At 56.3% G+C, this 16,706-nt stretch overlaps 1 protein-coding gene across 3 annotated transcripts in view; it reads right to left on the reverse strand.

Annotated features, from left to right (window-relative positions):
* The window catches only part of ST3GAL5 (ST3 beta-galactoside alpha-2,3-sialyltransferase 5), a 92,728-nt gene that overhangs the window by 20,061 nt on the left and 55,961 nt on the right, over positions 1–16,706 (reverse strand). For 2 of the 3 annotated variants that reach the window (XM_073649126.1, XM_073649124.1), the window contains exon 3: positions 15,646–15,751. In XM_073649126.1, the coding sequence (XP_073505227.1) occupies positions 15,646–15,751 (106 nt within the window). Of the gene's footprint in view, positions 1–8,949; positions 8,972–15,645; positions 15,752–16,706 lie in introns of those variants that run through there. The other variant, XM_073649127.1, reaches the window with a different exon arrangement.

The following is a 16,706-nucleotide window of genomic DNA, read 5'->3' on the forward strand; positions in this document are numbered from 1 at the left end:
TGTCCTGCCCTGCTTCTGCCCGCTGCTCCGGCAGTCCTGTCCTGCCCTGCTTCTGCCCGCTGCTCCGGCAGTCCTGTCCTGCCCTGCTTCTGCCCGCTGCTCCGGCAGTCCTGTCCTGCCCTGCTTCTGCCCGCTGCTCCGGCAGTCCTGTCCTGCCCTGCTTCTGCCCGCTGCTCCAGCAGTCCTGTCCTGCCCTGCTTCTGCCCGCTGCTCCGGCAGTCCTGTCCTGCCCTGCTTCTGCCCGCTGCTCCGGCAGTCCTGTCCTGCCCTGCTTGTGCTCGCTGCTCCTGCAGCCCCGTCCTGCTCTGTTCTTGCCCACCGCTTCGGGCGTTCCCTCTCTGCTGTGGTTGTCTACTGCATCTGCGGTTCTGTGACCCAGTCTGTACTGGGTCTTAACCTTTCTGTGCTCCAGCCCGTCCTTTCGGCCAGTACCTCCCTGCCTGCATACTCGCCTGTATCCACCCATCTGCATACCTGCCGTGTTTGTTTACATCCACCAGTCTGTGCCAGCCTAACCTGCCTGTTCCTGAGTCCCAGTGTGTACTGGGTCCTATCCCGCCTGTGTTCCTACCTGCTAGTGCCTCCCTGTCTGCACTCTAGCTGTGCTTGCCTGTACCCCTCTGCCTGTATTGTTCCTGAGTCCCAGTGTGTACTGGGTCCTATCCCGCCTGTGTTCCTACCTGCTAGTGCCTCCCTGTCTGCACTCTAGCTGCGCTTGCCTTTACCCGCCTGCCTGCATACCAGTCGTGCCTGCCTATACCCTCCAGTCTGTGCGCCAGCCTAACCAGCCTGTTCCAGTAATCCCTGTGTGGGTCAACCCCCGTGTCCGAAGTTTGACCTGGAGTAGCACCTGGTCCCTCTGCCCGGTTTCTCCCTGGTGCACTGGCGTCGTATGCCGTCGTGCCATCTTGGTCGGATCGGCCAGATACTTAGTCACGCCCCTCCAGGCACTCTCCGGTTCATGGTCCAGTGGAACCACAACACCCGCACACGCCAGTCAGTCCGGGCGTGTGCATAACAGCATGCTCAGGCCATGGTTCCCCTTGAGCCCCACGGCCTTCGCTCTCTGAGAAGTTTTCCAGCGAATACATGCATTAAAAATAAATAAAATTTATTTATTTTTTTCTCAGCTGAGTTCCAGGCGAATTACGCACCCGTCCAGATGGATCTATCTGCTCTCGTTCCTGCGGATCCGCCACGTTACTATGGGGATCCAAGACAAAGTCGTGCATTTGTGGAGCAATGCATGCTACACTTCAAGTTCTACCCTCTATGTTTTCCCACCGATCGGGTTAAGGTGGCATTCATTATGTCTTACCTGGCGGGTGATGCCTTGGAATGGATCAACCCCCTATATGAAACACAGGATCCGATCCTCCTGGACCTAATGGCCTTCCTGGTGGCCTTTCTAATGGTCTTCGATGATCCTAACCCAGAGGCTCCTGCTGAAGCTTCACCTCCCAATATCCCGGAGCAGTCCCGATGGGTAATGTGTGTGGGTAGCGCAATAGTCCTCCAGCCCAATGAGACTACTGTCCACCCAGAATCTTCACAGGGTGACTACGCTTTCCGGAATACATCTCCCAACCTCAAGAGGCAGTCCAGACGTGCTAGACGTAGAGGCAAGCCGTCACGCCAGGGTCTGTCCTCCCTGAGACCTCCTGACCCCAACCTTGAAGTCCCTACTGAAGCTTCATCTCCCTGTATCCCGGAGAAGCCCCAACGGGTAATGTGCGTGGGTAGTGCTCCGGTTCTCCTGCCCGAAGAGACTTCTGCCCATCCAGACTCCACACAGGAGAACTTCCTGCACCCGGCATCAGATGCTTCACCCACTTTAACCGGTGTGCATGTCCAAGGATGCTCCAAAGCTGTGGTTACCTCTGAGTCTGTGCACCTCTACTACCTGGCGGAGGACCCCCTGTTGCCTCCTGAATCCTCCGGGATACCACTCGATGACAAATGGAGAGAGACTTCTCTACACTCGGTACTCGATACTTTGTCCGCTTCGTCCTGTGAGCCTGACAATCGGTACCCCAAAGTGGTAGTTACCCCCGAGTCTCTACACCCCTCCGACCAGGCGGAGGACCTCCAGTTGTCTCCAGAACCCTTCGGGGTGCTACCTGGTAGCGAAAGGACAGAGACTCTCCTTTACTCTGTACCTGATACCTCGCTCGCTTCGTCCAGTGAGTCCAACCTAGTGTACTCTGAAGCAGAGGTTACCCGTGAGTCTCTACACCCTTCTGACCAGGCGGAGGACCGCCAGTTGTCTCCAGAACCCTTCGGGGTGCCACCTGGTGGTGAATGGACAGAGACTTTCCTATACTCGGTACCCGATACCTCGCCTGCTTCGTCCAGTGAGTCCGACCTAGTGTACTCTGAAGCAGATGTTTTCTCTGAGCCTCTGCACTCTTCTGACCCGGCGGAGGACCTCCAGTTGTTTCCTGAATCCTCCGGGGTACCACCAGATAACAAAGAGACAGTGACTTTTCCTCATTATGTACCTGATAACCCGTCTATTTCTTCCTGTGAGCTTGACAAGATGTACCTCGAAGCAGAGATTACCCCCAAGTCTCTGTCCCCCTCCAACCCGGTGAAGGACTTCCAGTTGTCTCCTGTACCCTCTGGGGTGCCACCTGAAAATATGTGGAGAGAGACTTCCTTGTGTGCTGTTCCTGGTACTCCACCCGTTTCGTCTGTTGCTGAGGATGGCTGGATAGGAGGTAGCATCCTAGCTAACCAGATGAGATCAGTTTTTCCTGTGGACAGTGGAAGTGATCTCCTTGAAGTGAACGACTGGTCCTCGAATTCCCTGCGGAAGATTCTGGCAGGCCTGAAGAAGAGGGGGCGTAAGGGGGGGGGTACTGTAACATACCTGGCGGTGTCCTTGCATGGTGGTCCATCTCCCACTGTGCAAGAGCGCGCACTTGATCTCCAGTCCAGAATGTCTCTCTGGCTTCCCTCCATGCTGTCTGTTTGTGTCTGTTTCTGCTGCTTAAGGGCGGCGCCCGATCACTTCCTGCTTTTTGTACCTGCTGTGGGTCACACCCCTTGTGCGTCCTCAGCCTATTGCTGTCTGTCTCCTGGTATATAGCTCAGCTGCTCCCATCTATCCCTGCCTGAGCATAGTGTTTCATTCAGTGTGTGCTTGCACTCTGAAGGTGCCAGGTCCCGTTCTGTGTTCTTTTGTCTGCCTATCCTGGAGGCTGTATTTCCAGGCCTGTCTGAACACGCTCCTAGCCTGTTCCTCCTGCCTTCTAGGGGCCGATTACCTAGACCCGCTCCTGTATCTTGTCTGTCCTGTCTGAACACGCTCCTTGCCTGTTCGTCCTGCCTCTCTGGGGGCCGTATTCCCAGACCCGCTCCTGTATTCCGCTGCAGTGTCGGTCTCCTCCGTACACTCAGTTCCAGTCTGAACTCTCTCCTATCCTTTACCTGTTTTGCCTCTATGTCCGTTCCCTTCCTTTTTCTGCAGAGTCTGAACTCGTACCTAACTCCTGCTTGTTGTCTCTGTACTCCCGTTTGTGAGTTTGTGGTCCACTCGCTACTTCTATGCTAGTACCCTGTGGGTGTCTGGCTCTGCCTTTCCCTTCCTGTCTGTTCCGTGTGAACAGAGCCCTGTCCCCCCTACTCAGCCTAGCCTGCTCTGACTCCTTTGCTCACCGCTCCGGCGGTTCTAGCCTGCTCTGACTCCTTTGCTCACCGCTCCGGCGGTTCTAGCCTGCTCTGACTCCTTTGCTCACCGCTCCGGCGGTTCTAGCCTGCTCTGACTCCTTTGCTCACCGCTCCGGCGGTTCTAGCCTGCTCTGACTCCTTTGCTCACCGCTCCGGCGGTTCTAGCCTGCTCTGACTCCTTTGCTCACCGCTCCGGCGGTTCTAGCCTGCTCTGACTCCTTGCTCACTGCTCCGCAGCCTTGCTCCGCTCTGACCCTTTTGCTCACTGCTCCGGCAGCCTTGCTCCGCTCTGACCCTTCTGCCCGCTGCTCCGGCAGTCCTGTCCTGCCCTGCTTCTGCCCGCTGCTCCGGCAGTCCTGTCCTGCCCTGCTTCTGCCCGCTGCTCCGGCAGTCCTGTCCTGCCCTGCTTCTGCCCGCTGCTCCGGCAGTCCTGTCCTGCCCTGCTTCTGCCCGCTGCTCCGGCAGTCCTGTCCTGCCCTGCTTCTGCCCGCTGCTCCGGCAGTCCTGTCCTGCCCTGCTTCTGCCCGCTGCTCCGGCAGTCCTGTCCTGCCCTGCTTCTGCCCGCTGCTCCGGCAGTCCTGTCCTGCCCTGCTTCTGCCCGCTGCTCCGGCAGTCCTGTCCTGCCCTGCTTCTGCCCGCTGCTCCGGCAGTCCTGTCCTGCCCTGCTTCTGCCCGCTGCTCCGGCAGTCCTGTCCTGCCCTGCTTCTGCCCGCTGCTCCGGCAGTCCTGTCCTGCCCTGCTTGTGCTCGCTGCTCCTGCAGCCCCGTCCTGCTCTGTTCTTGCCCACCGCTTCGGGCGTTCCCTCTCTGCTGTGGTTGTCTACCGCATCTGCGGTTCTGTGACCCAGTCTGTACTGGGTCTTAACCTTTCTGTGCTCCAGCCCGTCCTTTCGGCCAGTACCTCCCTGCCTGCATACTCGCCTGTATCCACCCATCTGCATACCTGCCGTGTTTGCTTACATCCACCAGTCTGTGCCAGCCTAACCTGCCTGTTCCTGAGTCCCAGTGTGTACTGGGTCCTATCCCGCCTGTGTTCCTACCTGCTAGTGCCTCCCTGTCTGCACTCTAGCTGTGCTTGCCTGTACCCCTCTGCCTGTATTGTTCCTGAGTCCCAGTGTGTACTGGGTCCTATCCCGCCTGTGTTCCTACCTGCTAGTGCCTCCCTGTCTGCACTCTAGCTGCGCTTGCCTTTACCCGCCTGACTGCATACCAGTCGTGCCTGCCTATACCCTCCAGTCTGTGCGCCAGCCTAACCAGCCTGTTCCAGTAATCCCTGTGTGGGTCAACCCCCGTGTCCGGAGTTTGACCTGGAGTAGCACCTGGTCCCTCTGCCCGGTTTCTCCCTGGTGCACTGGCGTCGTATGCCGTCGTGCCATCTTGGTCGGATCGGCCAGATACTTAGTCACGCCCCTCCAGGCACTCTCCGGTTCATGGTCCAGTGGAACCACAACACCCGCACACGCCAGTCAGTCCGGGCGTGTGCATAACAAAAAGACAACAGGTAGAACTGTCTGGTGGTGAGATTGGCAGTGTTCGGATGAGTGACCCATTCCCTATTGTCATGCCCCCAAGAAGTGAAATGCTGATATGGTGCCGGGCAGCAATCGGTCTCAGGGGTAGAGATTACCAGGCCCTGGTAGAGCCCGTCTACTCCGACAGTAGGCCCACCATTTTGAAAGCCAGAGGGTGGATGATGTTCACCATGGGAGAGTGCCAGTCCGCATCCTGAACATTGGGGAAAAAGAAGTTCATTTGCCCCGGTATGCCACCCTAGCCAAGCTATTTACCGTCAGTCACAATTCTATAAAGACAGTGGAACCCTTGCCTCCATCCAAACAGGCGGAGGATAATAGCTCCAAGGGACAGATGGAGGACTGGTGCCAGAAGCTGCATGTGGGCATTGACTCCACCCCTCAACACCAAAAACAAGGAGTATACCGGGTGGTCCAAGAGTATGAAAGAGTCTTCAGTAAACACCCACTCGACTTCGGGCAGATAAAGGGGGTTCAACACCATATCCCCACGGGGGACCATCCACCCATTAAACAAAGGTACCGGCCTGTACCGCCAGCACACTACCAAAATGCCAAAGGGATGTTGCGAGAGATGAAGGAGGCTAGGGTAATAAGAGACAGTTGTAGCCCCTGGGCAGCTCCATTAGTTCTTGTAAAGAAAAAGGATGGCACAATGAGAATGTGTGTAGACTACAGGCAAATTAACTGCATAACACATAAAGATGCATACCCGCTACCCAGGATAGAGGAGTCACTAGCTGCGTTAAAATCTGCTAATTATTTCTCTACTTTGGATCTTACTAGTGGGTATTGGCAGGTTCCTGTAGCAGAGGCGGATAAGGAAAAGACCGCATTCAACACCCCGATGGGCCTCAGCGAGTTCAACTGCATGCCATTCGGGCTCTGCAACGCCCCAGGAACCTTCCAGTGGTTGATGGAGTGCTGTCTAGGGCATAAGAATTTCGAGACAGTCCTGCTGTACCTGGATGACGTCATAGTATACTCCAAGACATATGAGGATCATCTGAAGCATCTGGCGGAAGTGTTTGAAGCCCTGGCTGGCTTTGGCCTGAAGGTGAAGCCGTCTAATTGCCACCTGCTGAAGCCCAAAGTACAGTACTTAGGACACGTGGTAAGCGCTGACGGTGTAGCACCAGACCCCGATAAGATCACCGTAATCAAGGACTGGCCGAGACCTTCCACCATCAAAGAAGTGCGGCAGTTCCTCGGGTTGGTAGGCTACTACCGAAGGTTTATACCAGGCTTCACCAAGATGGCGGCACCCATGCAGGACCTCCTGATAGGCCAGTCCAGGAAGGCCAAGAACCAGAAACCACCATTCAAATGGGGCAAGCTGGAAGATGAGTCCTTCACCAGGTTGAAGATGACCCTAACAGGAGATGAGGTCCTGGCCTACCCTGATTATGGCCAACCCTTCATCCTTCACACGAACGCGAGCAACGTGGGACTAGGAACGGTGCTGTCCCAGATCCGAGAAAGGGTGATAGCCTACGCCAGCAGGAAGCTCCGGCCCACAGAAAGAAACCCAGAAAACTACAGCTCCTTCAAGTTGGAGTTCCTTGCCATCGTCTGGGCTGTGACGGAGCGCTTCAAACATTATCTCGCCCCTTCCAAATTCACTGTGTACACGGATAATAACCCGCTGACACACCTGGACACTGCAAAACTTGGTGCCCTGAAACAAAGAAGGATGGCCCGACTGTCTAATTACAAATTCACCATCAAGTACCGGGCTGGGCACAAGAATGCAAATGCAGATGCGCTGCCCAGAATGCCTAACTTGCCAGACGGGGGAGAAGACCCAGAGGAGCTGGAAGAGATAGAAATCCCCGCGTTCCACCACCATGGGATAAAGCAGTGCTCCCATTGTGTGAAGAACAGGTGCTCTGCCAACAGAGAAGCCACGTTCAATCCATTGCCCCACCATGGATGGGCAGAAACACAAGACAGTGACCCAGCTGTTCGCCTATTCAAAGAGTTGCTGACACAAGCTGACTCATACCCTGATTCAGATGCTCCAGAAGTGACCAAACAGCTGTGGAAAGAAAAGAGAAAGCTGTTCATGTATGAAGGAAAGCTGTGTCGAAGAACTGTCAACTCCTGGACACATGAGCTGGTCTGGCAGGTGGTAGTCCCGAGGCGAGATGCGTCTATGGTCCTGGAAGAGTACCACGATGGAGCGGGACATTTTGGATGGAAGAAGCTGGAAGTCCTGCTACGTGAACGGTTCTATTGGGTTGGCATGAGGAAAGCAGTCGAGAGGTGGTGTCGAGAATGGGGACCATGCAACCTGAGAAGAAAAGACCGTGACAGCCAGAGGGCTCCCCTGCAGCCCATCATCACCAAGCAGCCACTCGAACTGGTAGCCCTGGACCATGTGAAGCTATCCCCGAGCAGGTCAGGCTATGTCTACGCTCTCACCATCGTAGACCACTACTCCCGGTTCCTGGTAGTAGTGCCAGTCAAGGACCAAACGGCTCAGACAGCAGCCAGAGCTTTCCAGCAGCACTTCTGCCACCCGCATGGTTACCTAGAACGTGTGCTAACTGAACAAGGTCCGGCCTTCGAGGCAGAAGTATTCCAGGAATTCTGCAACCTGGACGGCTGCAAGAAGATCAGGACAACGCCTTATCACCCCCAGACCAACGGGATGTGTGAAAAGATGAATCAGGTGGTGATAGACCTACTGAAGACGTTGCCCCTGGAGGAACGCAGCCTGTGGCCAGAAAAGTTGCCAGACCTAGTGGATCTCTACAACCACATCCCAGTGAATTCCACCAACTGCACACCAGCTTACCTGATGCAAGCGAGACCTAGTAAGCTGCCCATTGATCTGGATATGGGAGTCCTGACACCAGAGGACGCCTCACTGGATGCGGATTGGGAAACTGAGCGACAACAGCAATATCGTAAGGTACAGGAAAGTGTTGAAAGAAGTCTGTCCCAAGCAAGAGAAAGGCAAGAGAAGACTTACAATCAACATGCACCTGCTGCCCCCTTGTCACCAGGAGAGCAAGTCCTAAAGAGAAAAAGGCGGCTCCATAAATTGGATGACCAGTGGGAAAAAGAGCCGTACACCATTCTACCATCAAGTCATGATAACACCAAGGTGTACCTCATAAGTAAGGATGGAGGAGAAACGACAGCAACAGTTTCCAGACACCACCTGAAGAAATGTCCCGAGCAGCTACAGCATGCTGAAGAAGGCCAAGATATCCCTCAACCAGCAAAGGAAGTGGAAGAAATGGTCAGCACAGTACTCTGAGAATTTCCCCGGTCCTTACATTTCTCCAACCAGCCCCTCAGGAAGCTGTAGAAGTCCCAGTAGAGTTGGAAGAACCATTGGCTCCGGAGGCAGAAGATTCCTCATCAGCAGACCAGGAGAATCTACCCTCTGCTAGTAGCAAACATGTCGTACCCACGGTAAGCCAAAGGATCCGTAGGAAGCTGCCCAACCTACCAGAGACACCTCCAAACACCTGTAGTGAGGTGAACATTGAGCCCACCACACCGGGGGTAAATATAGGGGACCAAGGTAGAACACAGACAGACAGTGTGTTGCGTAGATCTACCAGAGCTACAAAAGGTCAGCCCCCTACTCGTTGGAGAATTTAAAACGTAAAGTTTAGAGTATAGAAAAATTTTGAATTGTTTTATATGAGTGCATTTAACCTGTTTTTCCCGTTACCCGAAAAGGGTCCAAAGACTTTTAGGCTATGGACAGTGAATAACCAAAAACTTACCCTGTAAATAGTTGCACCTATAAAGTGCCCCTTTGTGCCAGACCACAGAACAAAAACCCGTGGAGGTGGCTGAAGACGTGGTCCAACATCCGGATCATCAATGCCCTGTAGCCACCCCAGGGCCTCCGTGGAGGGTTTGGGACGGGTCCCTCAAGAAGTGCACCTTGTTGGGTGAAATGGACACCTGGTTACGGATGATACCGTGACCTAAAAAGACAGTAATGCCTGTAAATATGTTCATGTATTGTTTATTGTTATCTGTTATATTTTTGCAAAATATGCTCAGTCCCGGAGTACTGAAATTTACTAGGGGGGAATGTGGCACCCCAGGGGGTCTGGTTGCCACAGTGGTAGTAATACCATGTCTGGGAGCAAAACAGGAGTTTCCTGGTCAGGGAACACACTACATGCAACACCTCCTACCCCAGGCCAGAAAGGGGTGGATCCTGCCCTTTATAACTGGATCTGGAGGCGAGGTTAGCTCAGACAGGGCCTGTAGTCGAGTTGAGGACAGAGGACTAAGAAGCTAGGGACTGGAGCTGGGCATAGCTCGTCCTGGACAACATACAGAGGACCGGACACCGGAGTCCGAGGCTGTGGGGATTGTATACCCAGCAGCAGATACCGCAAGGCAGGAGATTGCAGCAACAGAAGCCCGGAGGCTCAGCCACACGAAAGGACCCGTACCACCACAGAGGAACGAGGAATACACAAGGTCCGAGTCGCCAGCCATACGGGTGAGCAGCACGTTACACTCAGGGATGTGGGCTACAACACGACTATAAGCGGGATAGCCAAAGAGTACCGTCAGAACAGCAGGCCTACAACTCCACCTGGCCAGGAGGACTCTAGGATTGCTCCCAGGCTGACCAGGCCTTCATCACTAGCCGGTACTCCCGTTGCCAACAGTAAAGACCCTGGGATTGCACTGCAAAGACTCCGTGTTGTTATTACTGATACCTTGCACTACTACCACCATCATCCATACACGCTGCCCTGAAGCTACACTCTTCCTGTGGGGAGTTACTTCACCTTGCTGCACACACCATCAGCTTCAGCGGACTGCTCCGCAGCGGCGGTTCCCGATAACCGCATTCCACATGTGGCGTAGTCGAACTATACATAAACTACCCTGGTTTGACCGCCCTGGGTCACGGACCGGGTCGCCGCCACGGTGACTACAACCCCCAGCATCTACAAGGCCCGGCTCCAGGTATCCCCACGGCACAGGGGGGGCGTCATAATCATATCCTATGTCACATAAAGATGAGAGAGATCCCATTACATACACGCAAACCAGGAGAGCGCTCTATTGTCCTCAGCTGTCATACCAGCCCACTAATAGGCAAATATGGACACATAGGAGAACACACATGTAGCATTGGATCTACATTACTCCCTGCCCAGAAGGGCCCAGGCAATGCAAATAAGACTGTAAGCAAATGAGCCCAAAACACCCGACCTCAATACACAGAAAATCAGCAGGTCGAGTCCTGGCACATGAGATTGTGCCAGTCACTACTGGCACAGAACATGGGTGACCCACATTCTGCATAGAGGAGCGGCATGAAGAACCTTAATTAATTTCCAATTTGTCTATGGCTATCTGTCAGCCTGAGATCCTCACCAGATGCCCAGGGGTTTTCCGGAACTTTAGCTCCTGAATACCTAGGCCTGAAAACGAGCTACTGACCTGCCTTTTTGTTTTTTTCCTTTCTACATTTTAGCAGCTGTACCTGGTTTTTTTTTGTTCTTTTCTTCATAGATGTAGCTTTGCTTTAAAACGTAGCAATTATTATTTTTTTTTTTAGCAATTTTTGGAGGTTCAAATAAAATACTGTGTCATTTTATTTCTGTGATGTGAATAAAGGAAAAAAAAAGTAAGTTGGGGATTGTTATTCTTAAGATTCATTTTTTTATACTATTCATGTTTCATACTTTCCCATCAAATGATTCCCTGATTAAATAATTCTTACATAGACTCAGACATTTATTCATACGGTTATTTTTTTTTTTACAGTATTATATACTGTATATAAAATTATAAATATCTATCTACCTAGCCCCCGTCCTGTCCCTATGCAGCCCTCTCCACGCTCTCACTCTGCAGACCCACTGTCCTGTCCCTCTGCAGCCCCACTGTCCTGTCCTCTGCAGCCCCCTCTGCGCTGTCCCTCTGCAGCCTCCTCCTCGCTGTCTCTCTGCAGCCCCCCGTCCTGTCCCTCTGCAGCCCCACTGTCCTGTCCCTCTGCAGCTCCCCCATGCAGTTCCTCTGCAGCCCCCTCCGCGCTGTCCCTCTGCAGCCCCTTGTCCTGTCCCTCTGCAGCCCCCCTATCCTGTCCCTTTGCAGCCTCCTCCGGTGTCCCTCTGCAGCCCCCCCATGCTGTTCCTTTGCAGCCCCCTCCACGCTGTCCCTCTGCAGCCCCCTCCGCGCTGTCTCTCTGCAGCCCCCCCTGCACTGTTCCTTTAAAGCCCCCTCCGCGCTGTCCCTCTGCAGCCCCCTATGCCCTGTCCCTCTGCAGCCCCCCCCCATCCTGTCCCTTTGCAGCCTCCTCCGGTGTCCCTCTGCAGCCCCCCCGTGCTGTTCCTTTGCAGCCCCCTCCACGCTGTCACTCAGCAGCCCCCTCCACGCTATCCCTCTACAGCCCCCTCCGTGCTGTCCCTCTACAGCCCCCTCCGCATGTCCCTCTGCAGCTCCCTCTACGCTGTACTTCCGCAGGCCCCCCTGTCCTGTCCCTCTCCAGCCCCCTCCATGCTTTCCCTCTGCAGTCCCCCCTGTCCTGTCCCTCTCCAGCCCCCTCCGCTGTCCCTCTGCAGCCCCCTTCTTGCTGTCCCTCTGCAGCCCCCCCTGTACTGTTCCTTTGCAGACCCCTCCATGCTGTCCTTCTGCAGTCCCCCGTCCTGTCCCTTTGCAGCCCCCTCCATGCTGTACTTCTGCAGTCCTCCAGTCCTGTCCCTTTGCAGCCCCCACCGCTGTCCCTCTGCAGCCCCCTTCACGCTGTCCCTCTGCAGCCCCCCCTGCACTGTTCCTTTGCAGACCCCTCCATGCTGTCCTTCTGCAGTCCCCCCATCCTGTCCCTTTGCAGCACCCTCCATGCTGTCCTTCTGCAGTCCCCCCGTCCTGTCCCTTTGCAGCCCCCTCCGCGATGTCCCTCTGCAGCCCCCTATGCGCTGTCCCTCTGCAGCCTCCTGTCCTGTCCCTCTGCAGCCCCCCCATCCTGTCCATTTGCAGCTTCCTCCGGTGTCCCTCTGCAGCCCCCCCCGTGCTGTTCCTTTGCAGCCCCCTCCACACTGTCCCCCTGCAGCCCCCTCCGCGCTGTCCCTCTGCAACCCCCCTGCACTGTTCCTTTAAAGGCCCCTTCGCGCTGTCCCTCTGCAGCCCCCTATGCGCTGTCCCTCCGCAGACCCCCGTCCTGTCACTCTGCAGCCCCCCCATCCTGTCCCTTTGCAGCCTCCTCCTGTGTACCTCTGCAGCCCCCTCCACGCTGTCACTCAGCAGCCACCTCTGCGCTGTCCCTCTGCAATCCCCTCCACGCTGTCCCCCTGCAGTCCCCTCTGCGCTGTCCCTCTGCAGCCCCCTCCGCGCTGTCCCTCTGCAGCCCCCTCCGTGCTGTCCCTCTGCAGCCCCCTCTGCGCTGTCCCTCTGCAGCCCCCTCCATGCTGTCCCTCTGCAGCCCCCTCTGCGCTGTCCCTCTGCAGCCCCCTCTGCGCTGTCCCTCTGCAGCCCCCTCTGCGCTGTCCCTCTGCAGCCCCCTCTGCGCTGTCCCTCTGCAGCCTCCTCTGTGCTGTCCCTCTGCAGCCCCCTACGCTCTGTCCCTCTGCAGCCCCCTCCGCGCTGTCCCTCTGCAACCCCTCCACGCTGTCCCTCTGCAGCCCCCTCTGCGCTGTCCCTCTGCAGCCTCCTCTGTGCTGTCCCTCTGCAGCCCCCTATGCTCTGTCCCTCTGCAGCCCCCTCCGCGCTGCTCCTCTGCAGCCCCCTCCGCGCTGTCCCTCTGCAGCCCCCTACGCTCTGTCCCTCTGCAGCCTCCTCTGCGCTGTCCCTCTGCAGCCCCCTCCACGCTGCTCCTCTGCAGCCCCCTCTGCGCTGTCCCTCTGCAGCCTCCTCTGCGCTGTCCCTCTGCAGCCCCCTCCGCGCTGTCCCTCTGCAGCCCCCTCCGCGCTGTCCCTCTGCAGCCCCCTCCGCACTGTCCCTCTGCAGCCCCCTACGCTCTGTCCCTCTGCAGCCCCCTCCGCGCTGTTCCTCTGCAGCCCCCTCCGCGCTGTCCCTCTGCAGCCCCCTACGCTCTGTCCCTCTGCAGCCTCCTCTGTGCTGTCCCTCTCCATCCCCCTACGCTCTGTCTCTCTGCAGCCCCCTCCGCGCTGTCCCTCTGCAGCCCCCTCCGCGCTGTTCGTCTGCAGCCCCCTACGCTCTGTCCCTCTGCAGCCCCCTACGCTCTCTTCCTCTGCAGCCTCCTCCACGCTGTCCCTCTGCAGCCCCCTCCGCGCTGTCCCTCTGCAGCCCCCTCCGCGCTGTTCCTCTGCAGCCCCCTACGCTCTGTCCCTCTGCAGCCTCCTCCACGCTGTCCCTCTCCAGCCCCCTACCCTCTGTCCCTCTGCAGCCTCCTCTGTGCTGTCCCTCTCCAGCCCCCTCCGCGCTGTTCCTCTGCAGTCCCCTCCGCGCTGTCCCTCTGCAGCCCCCTCCGCGCCGTCCCTCTGCAGCCTCCTCTGCGCTGTCCCTCTGCAGCCCCCTCCGCGCTGTCCCTCTGCAGCCCCCTCTGCGCTGTCCCTCCGCAGCCTCCTCTGCGCTGTCCCTCCGCAGCCCCCTCCGCTCTGTCCCTCTGCAGCCCCCTCCACGCTGTCACTCTGCAGCCACCTCTGCGCTGTCCCTCTGCAGCCCCCTCCGCGCTGTCCCTCTGCAGCCCCCTCCGCGCTGTCCCTCTGCAGCCCCCTCCGTGCTGTCCCTCTGCAGCCCCCTCCTCGCTGTCCCTCTGCAGCCCCCTCCTCGCTGTCCCTCTGCAGCCCCCTCCGCGCTGTCCCTCTGCAGCCCCCTCCGCGCTGTCCCTCTGCAGCCCCCTCCGCGCTGTCCCTCTGCAGCCCCCTCCACGCTGTCCCTCTGCAGCCCCCTCCACGCTGTCCCTCTGCAGCGCCCTCTGCGCTGTCCTTCTGCAGCCCCCTCCGCACTGTCCCTCTGCAGCCTCCTCTGCGCTGTCCCTCTGCAGCCCCCTCCGCGCTGTCCCTCTGCAGCCCCCTCCGCGCTGTCCCTCTGCAGCCCCCTCTGCACTGTCCCTCTGCAGCCCCCTCCGCGCTGTCCCTCTGCAGCCCCCTCCGCGCTGTCCCTCTGCAGCGCCCTCTGCGCTGTCCCTCTGCAGCCCCCTCCGCGCTGTCCCTCTGCAGCCCCCTCCGCGCTGTCCCTCTGCAGCCCCCTCCGCGCTGTCCCTCTGCAGCCCCCTCCGCGCTGTCCCTCTGCAGCCTCCTCTTCGCTGTCCCTCTGCAGCCCCCTCCGCGCTGTCCCTCTGCAGCCCCCTCCGCGCTGTCCCTCTGCAGCCCCCTCCACGCTGTCCCTCTGCAGCCCCCTCCGCGCTGTCCCTCTGCAGCCTCCTCTTCGCTGTCCCTCTGCAGCCCCCTCTGCACTGTCCCTCTGCAGCCCCCTCCGCGCTGTCCCTCTGCAGCCCCCTCCGCGCTGTCCCTCTGCAGCCTCCTCTTCGCTGTCCCTCTGCAGCCCCCTCCGTGCTGTCCCTCTGCAGCCCCCTCCGCGCTGTCCCTCTGCAGCCTCCTCTTCGCTGTCCCTCTGCAGCCCCCTCTGCACTGTCCCTCTGCAGCCCCCTCCGCGCTGTCCCTCTGCAGCCCCCTCCGCGCTGTCCCTCTGCAGCCTCCTCTTCGCTGTCCCTCTGCAGCCCCCTCCGCGCTGTCCCTCTGCAGCCCCCTCCACATAAAGCTGGTAGTTGAGGAGCGGACACCACTAGGTTTTTCTCTTTCTTCTCTAACGCCAGGGTATGTTATTATTGTGCCTCCTCCACAGATCCCAGGGGGGCAAAAGAAAGGTCTTAATTATCTAAATGGTAACAATAAAGATGTTACGGTGTCACGCAAGACGCCTCCTCAGGTTCTCCTTAATGCATCTGCTGGGATCCACCTCAGGGATGACAAACAAGCAATCCCCGAGGACGGGATCCAGTTTCACACTGGGGAGGACGGAGTCGCTGGTCCCTGTGCGGATCCGTGTAGTGTTACAGAACAGTTGGCAGCACATGTTTTTCTTTTTCCTAATTCTTCCATTCCTCCGTACATTTATTAAGGTGGATGGATCGGTGCATGGCCTGCAGGTGTAATGGCAGCACAATTCCCGTAACGTTATCCAGCTATTCCCTTATCTCGTACACTCTGTCATACATGGCGGCACTGGGAGTGGCCATACTGGTTGGTTCTGCCATTTACAGAAAAGGACAGAAACTGTTTGCACACCCAGGCTTCCATGCAATATGGACGTACATAGGAGTGGGGGACCCCAAAGATAGCTCCAGCTGACTCTCATCTCCCCGATCTCCCCAGCCGAGCGTCCATGTGTTCTCTATGGACACAGCTGCCTGACACCTCTTTTCTACCTGGAGAGCAAAATGATCCGGCATTGCAATTTTGTGGAAAGAAATACCAATGTCTACGGCTGAAACTTGCTCTAATTGCCCACCATTTTAATTACACACATAATCAGCATCCAACCTTTAAATGATTGGGGTCCACGGTTCGGAGGTCGCACGTCTCGGCATCCAATCCCACCTTGCAGATGTACAGGATGCATGTCATGAAGCCGACGAATAACAGAAACCTAAAGACAAACAAGCAGTACAATATAACAGATGTAACTACAATGATGCGCGGAACACGGAAACAGTCAGCAAGCAGCTGCCCGACGCTGACCCATCAAACCCACCTACAAGTGGCCATGTTCCCAGGAGAACATTTCTCCCTCCGGTCCTGTCTTATATGAAAAAAAACAGCAGTAAATAAATATGCAAAGTAACACAATTTGTAACTGACCCTAAATAGTGGGAGTAAATGTACCCACTAAATACTCCCGAAAAAGTCAGTCAGATTTGGAGGGTCCGGCCCCTTGAGAAGGATCATGGCCAGCTTGAAATAACTAAAGAATTTGGGAAATGAGTTAGATTTAGATATAGATTTGATTATTATTTTTTGTTTTTTTTGTTATTTTTGGTTTATGTTTGTTATTAGTGATGAGTGAGTATGTTCGGTTAACCCTTTCGGCGAGTATACTTGGGCGAATACCGAATATCTTCAGCGTGCTCGGTGATATGTGTGAATCGCTCCCGTGTGCATGATTTGCGACTGTTTGACAGCTTTAATACATGTGAGGAATGCGAAAGAAACAAGCATTCCTCATGCACACTGGAGCGATTCAAACATTACACCGAGCACGCTGAAGATACTCGGTACTCGCCCGAGCATACTCGCTGAAAGGGTTAACCGAACATACTCGCTCATCACTAATCGTTATATTTTTGTTTTATTTATTTTTATCTCTTACTTACTGTATTCTCCTGGTTCTAAGAATTAGGAGGCGCCTCGCCGTAGGGGCCGCACCGACTCATGTATCCAGGATTAGGCACTCGGCTATTTCAAGCTTCTGTCAGTCAATATTATCTACGAGTTTTGGGAGTGGTACAAAATTCTCCTCTGATGAGATCACGATGGTTTCTTCTATTATATGAGACTCCTAGTGTAATGGTTATTCTGGGGAAATCTTACCGCCTCCTTGAAAA

Source organism: Phyllobates terribilis, unplaced genomic scaffold (genome assembly GCF_046119375.1).
Source record: "Phyllobates terribilis strain yellow unplaced genomic scaffold, ASM4611937v1 Scaffold_1__5_contigs__length_1240528914, whole genome shotgun sequence".
Taxonomy (NCBI): domain Eukaryota; kingdom Metazoa; phylum Chordata; class Amphibia; order Anura; family Dendrobatidae; genus Phyllobates; species Phyllobates terribilis.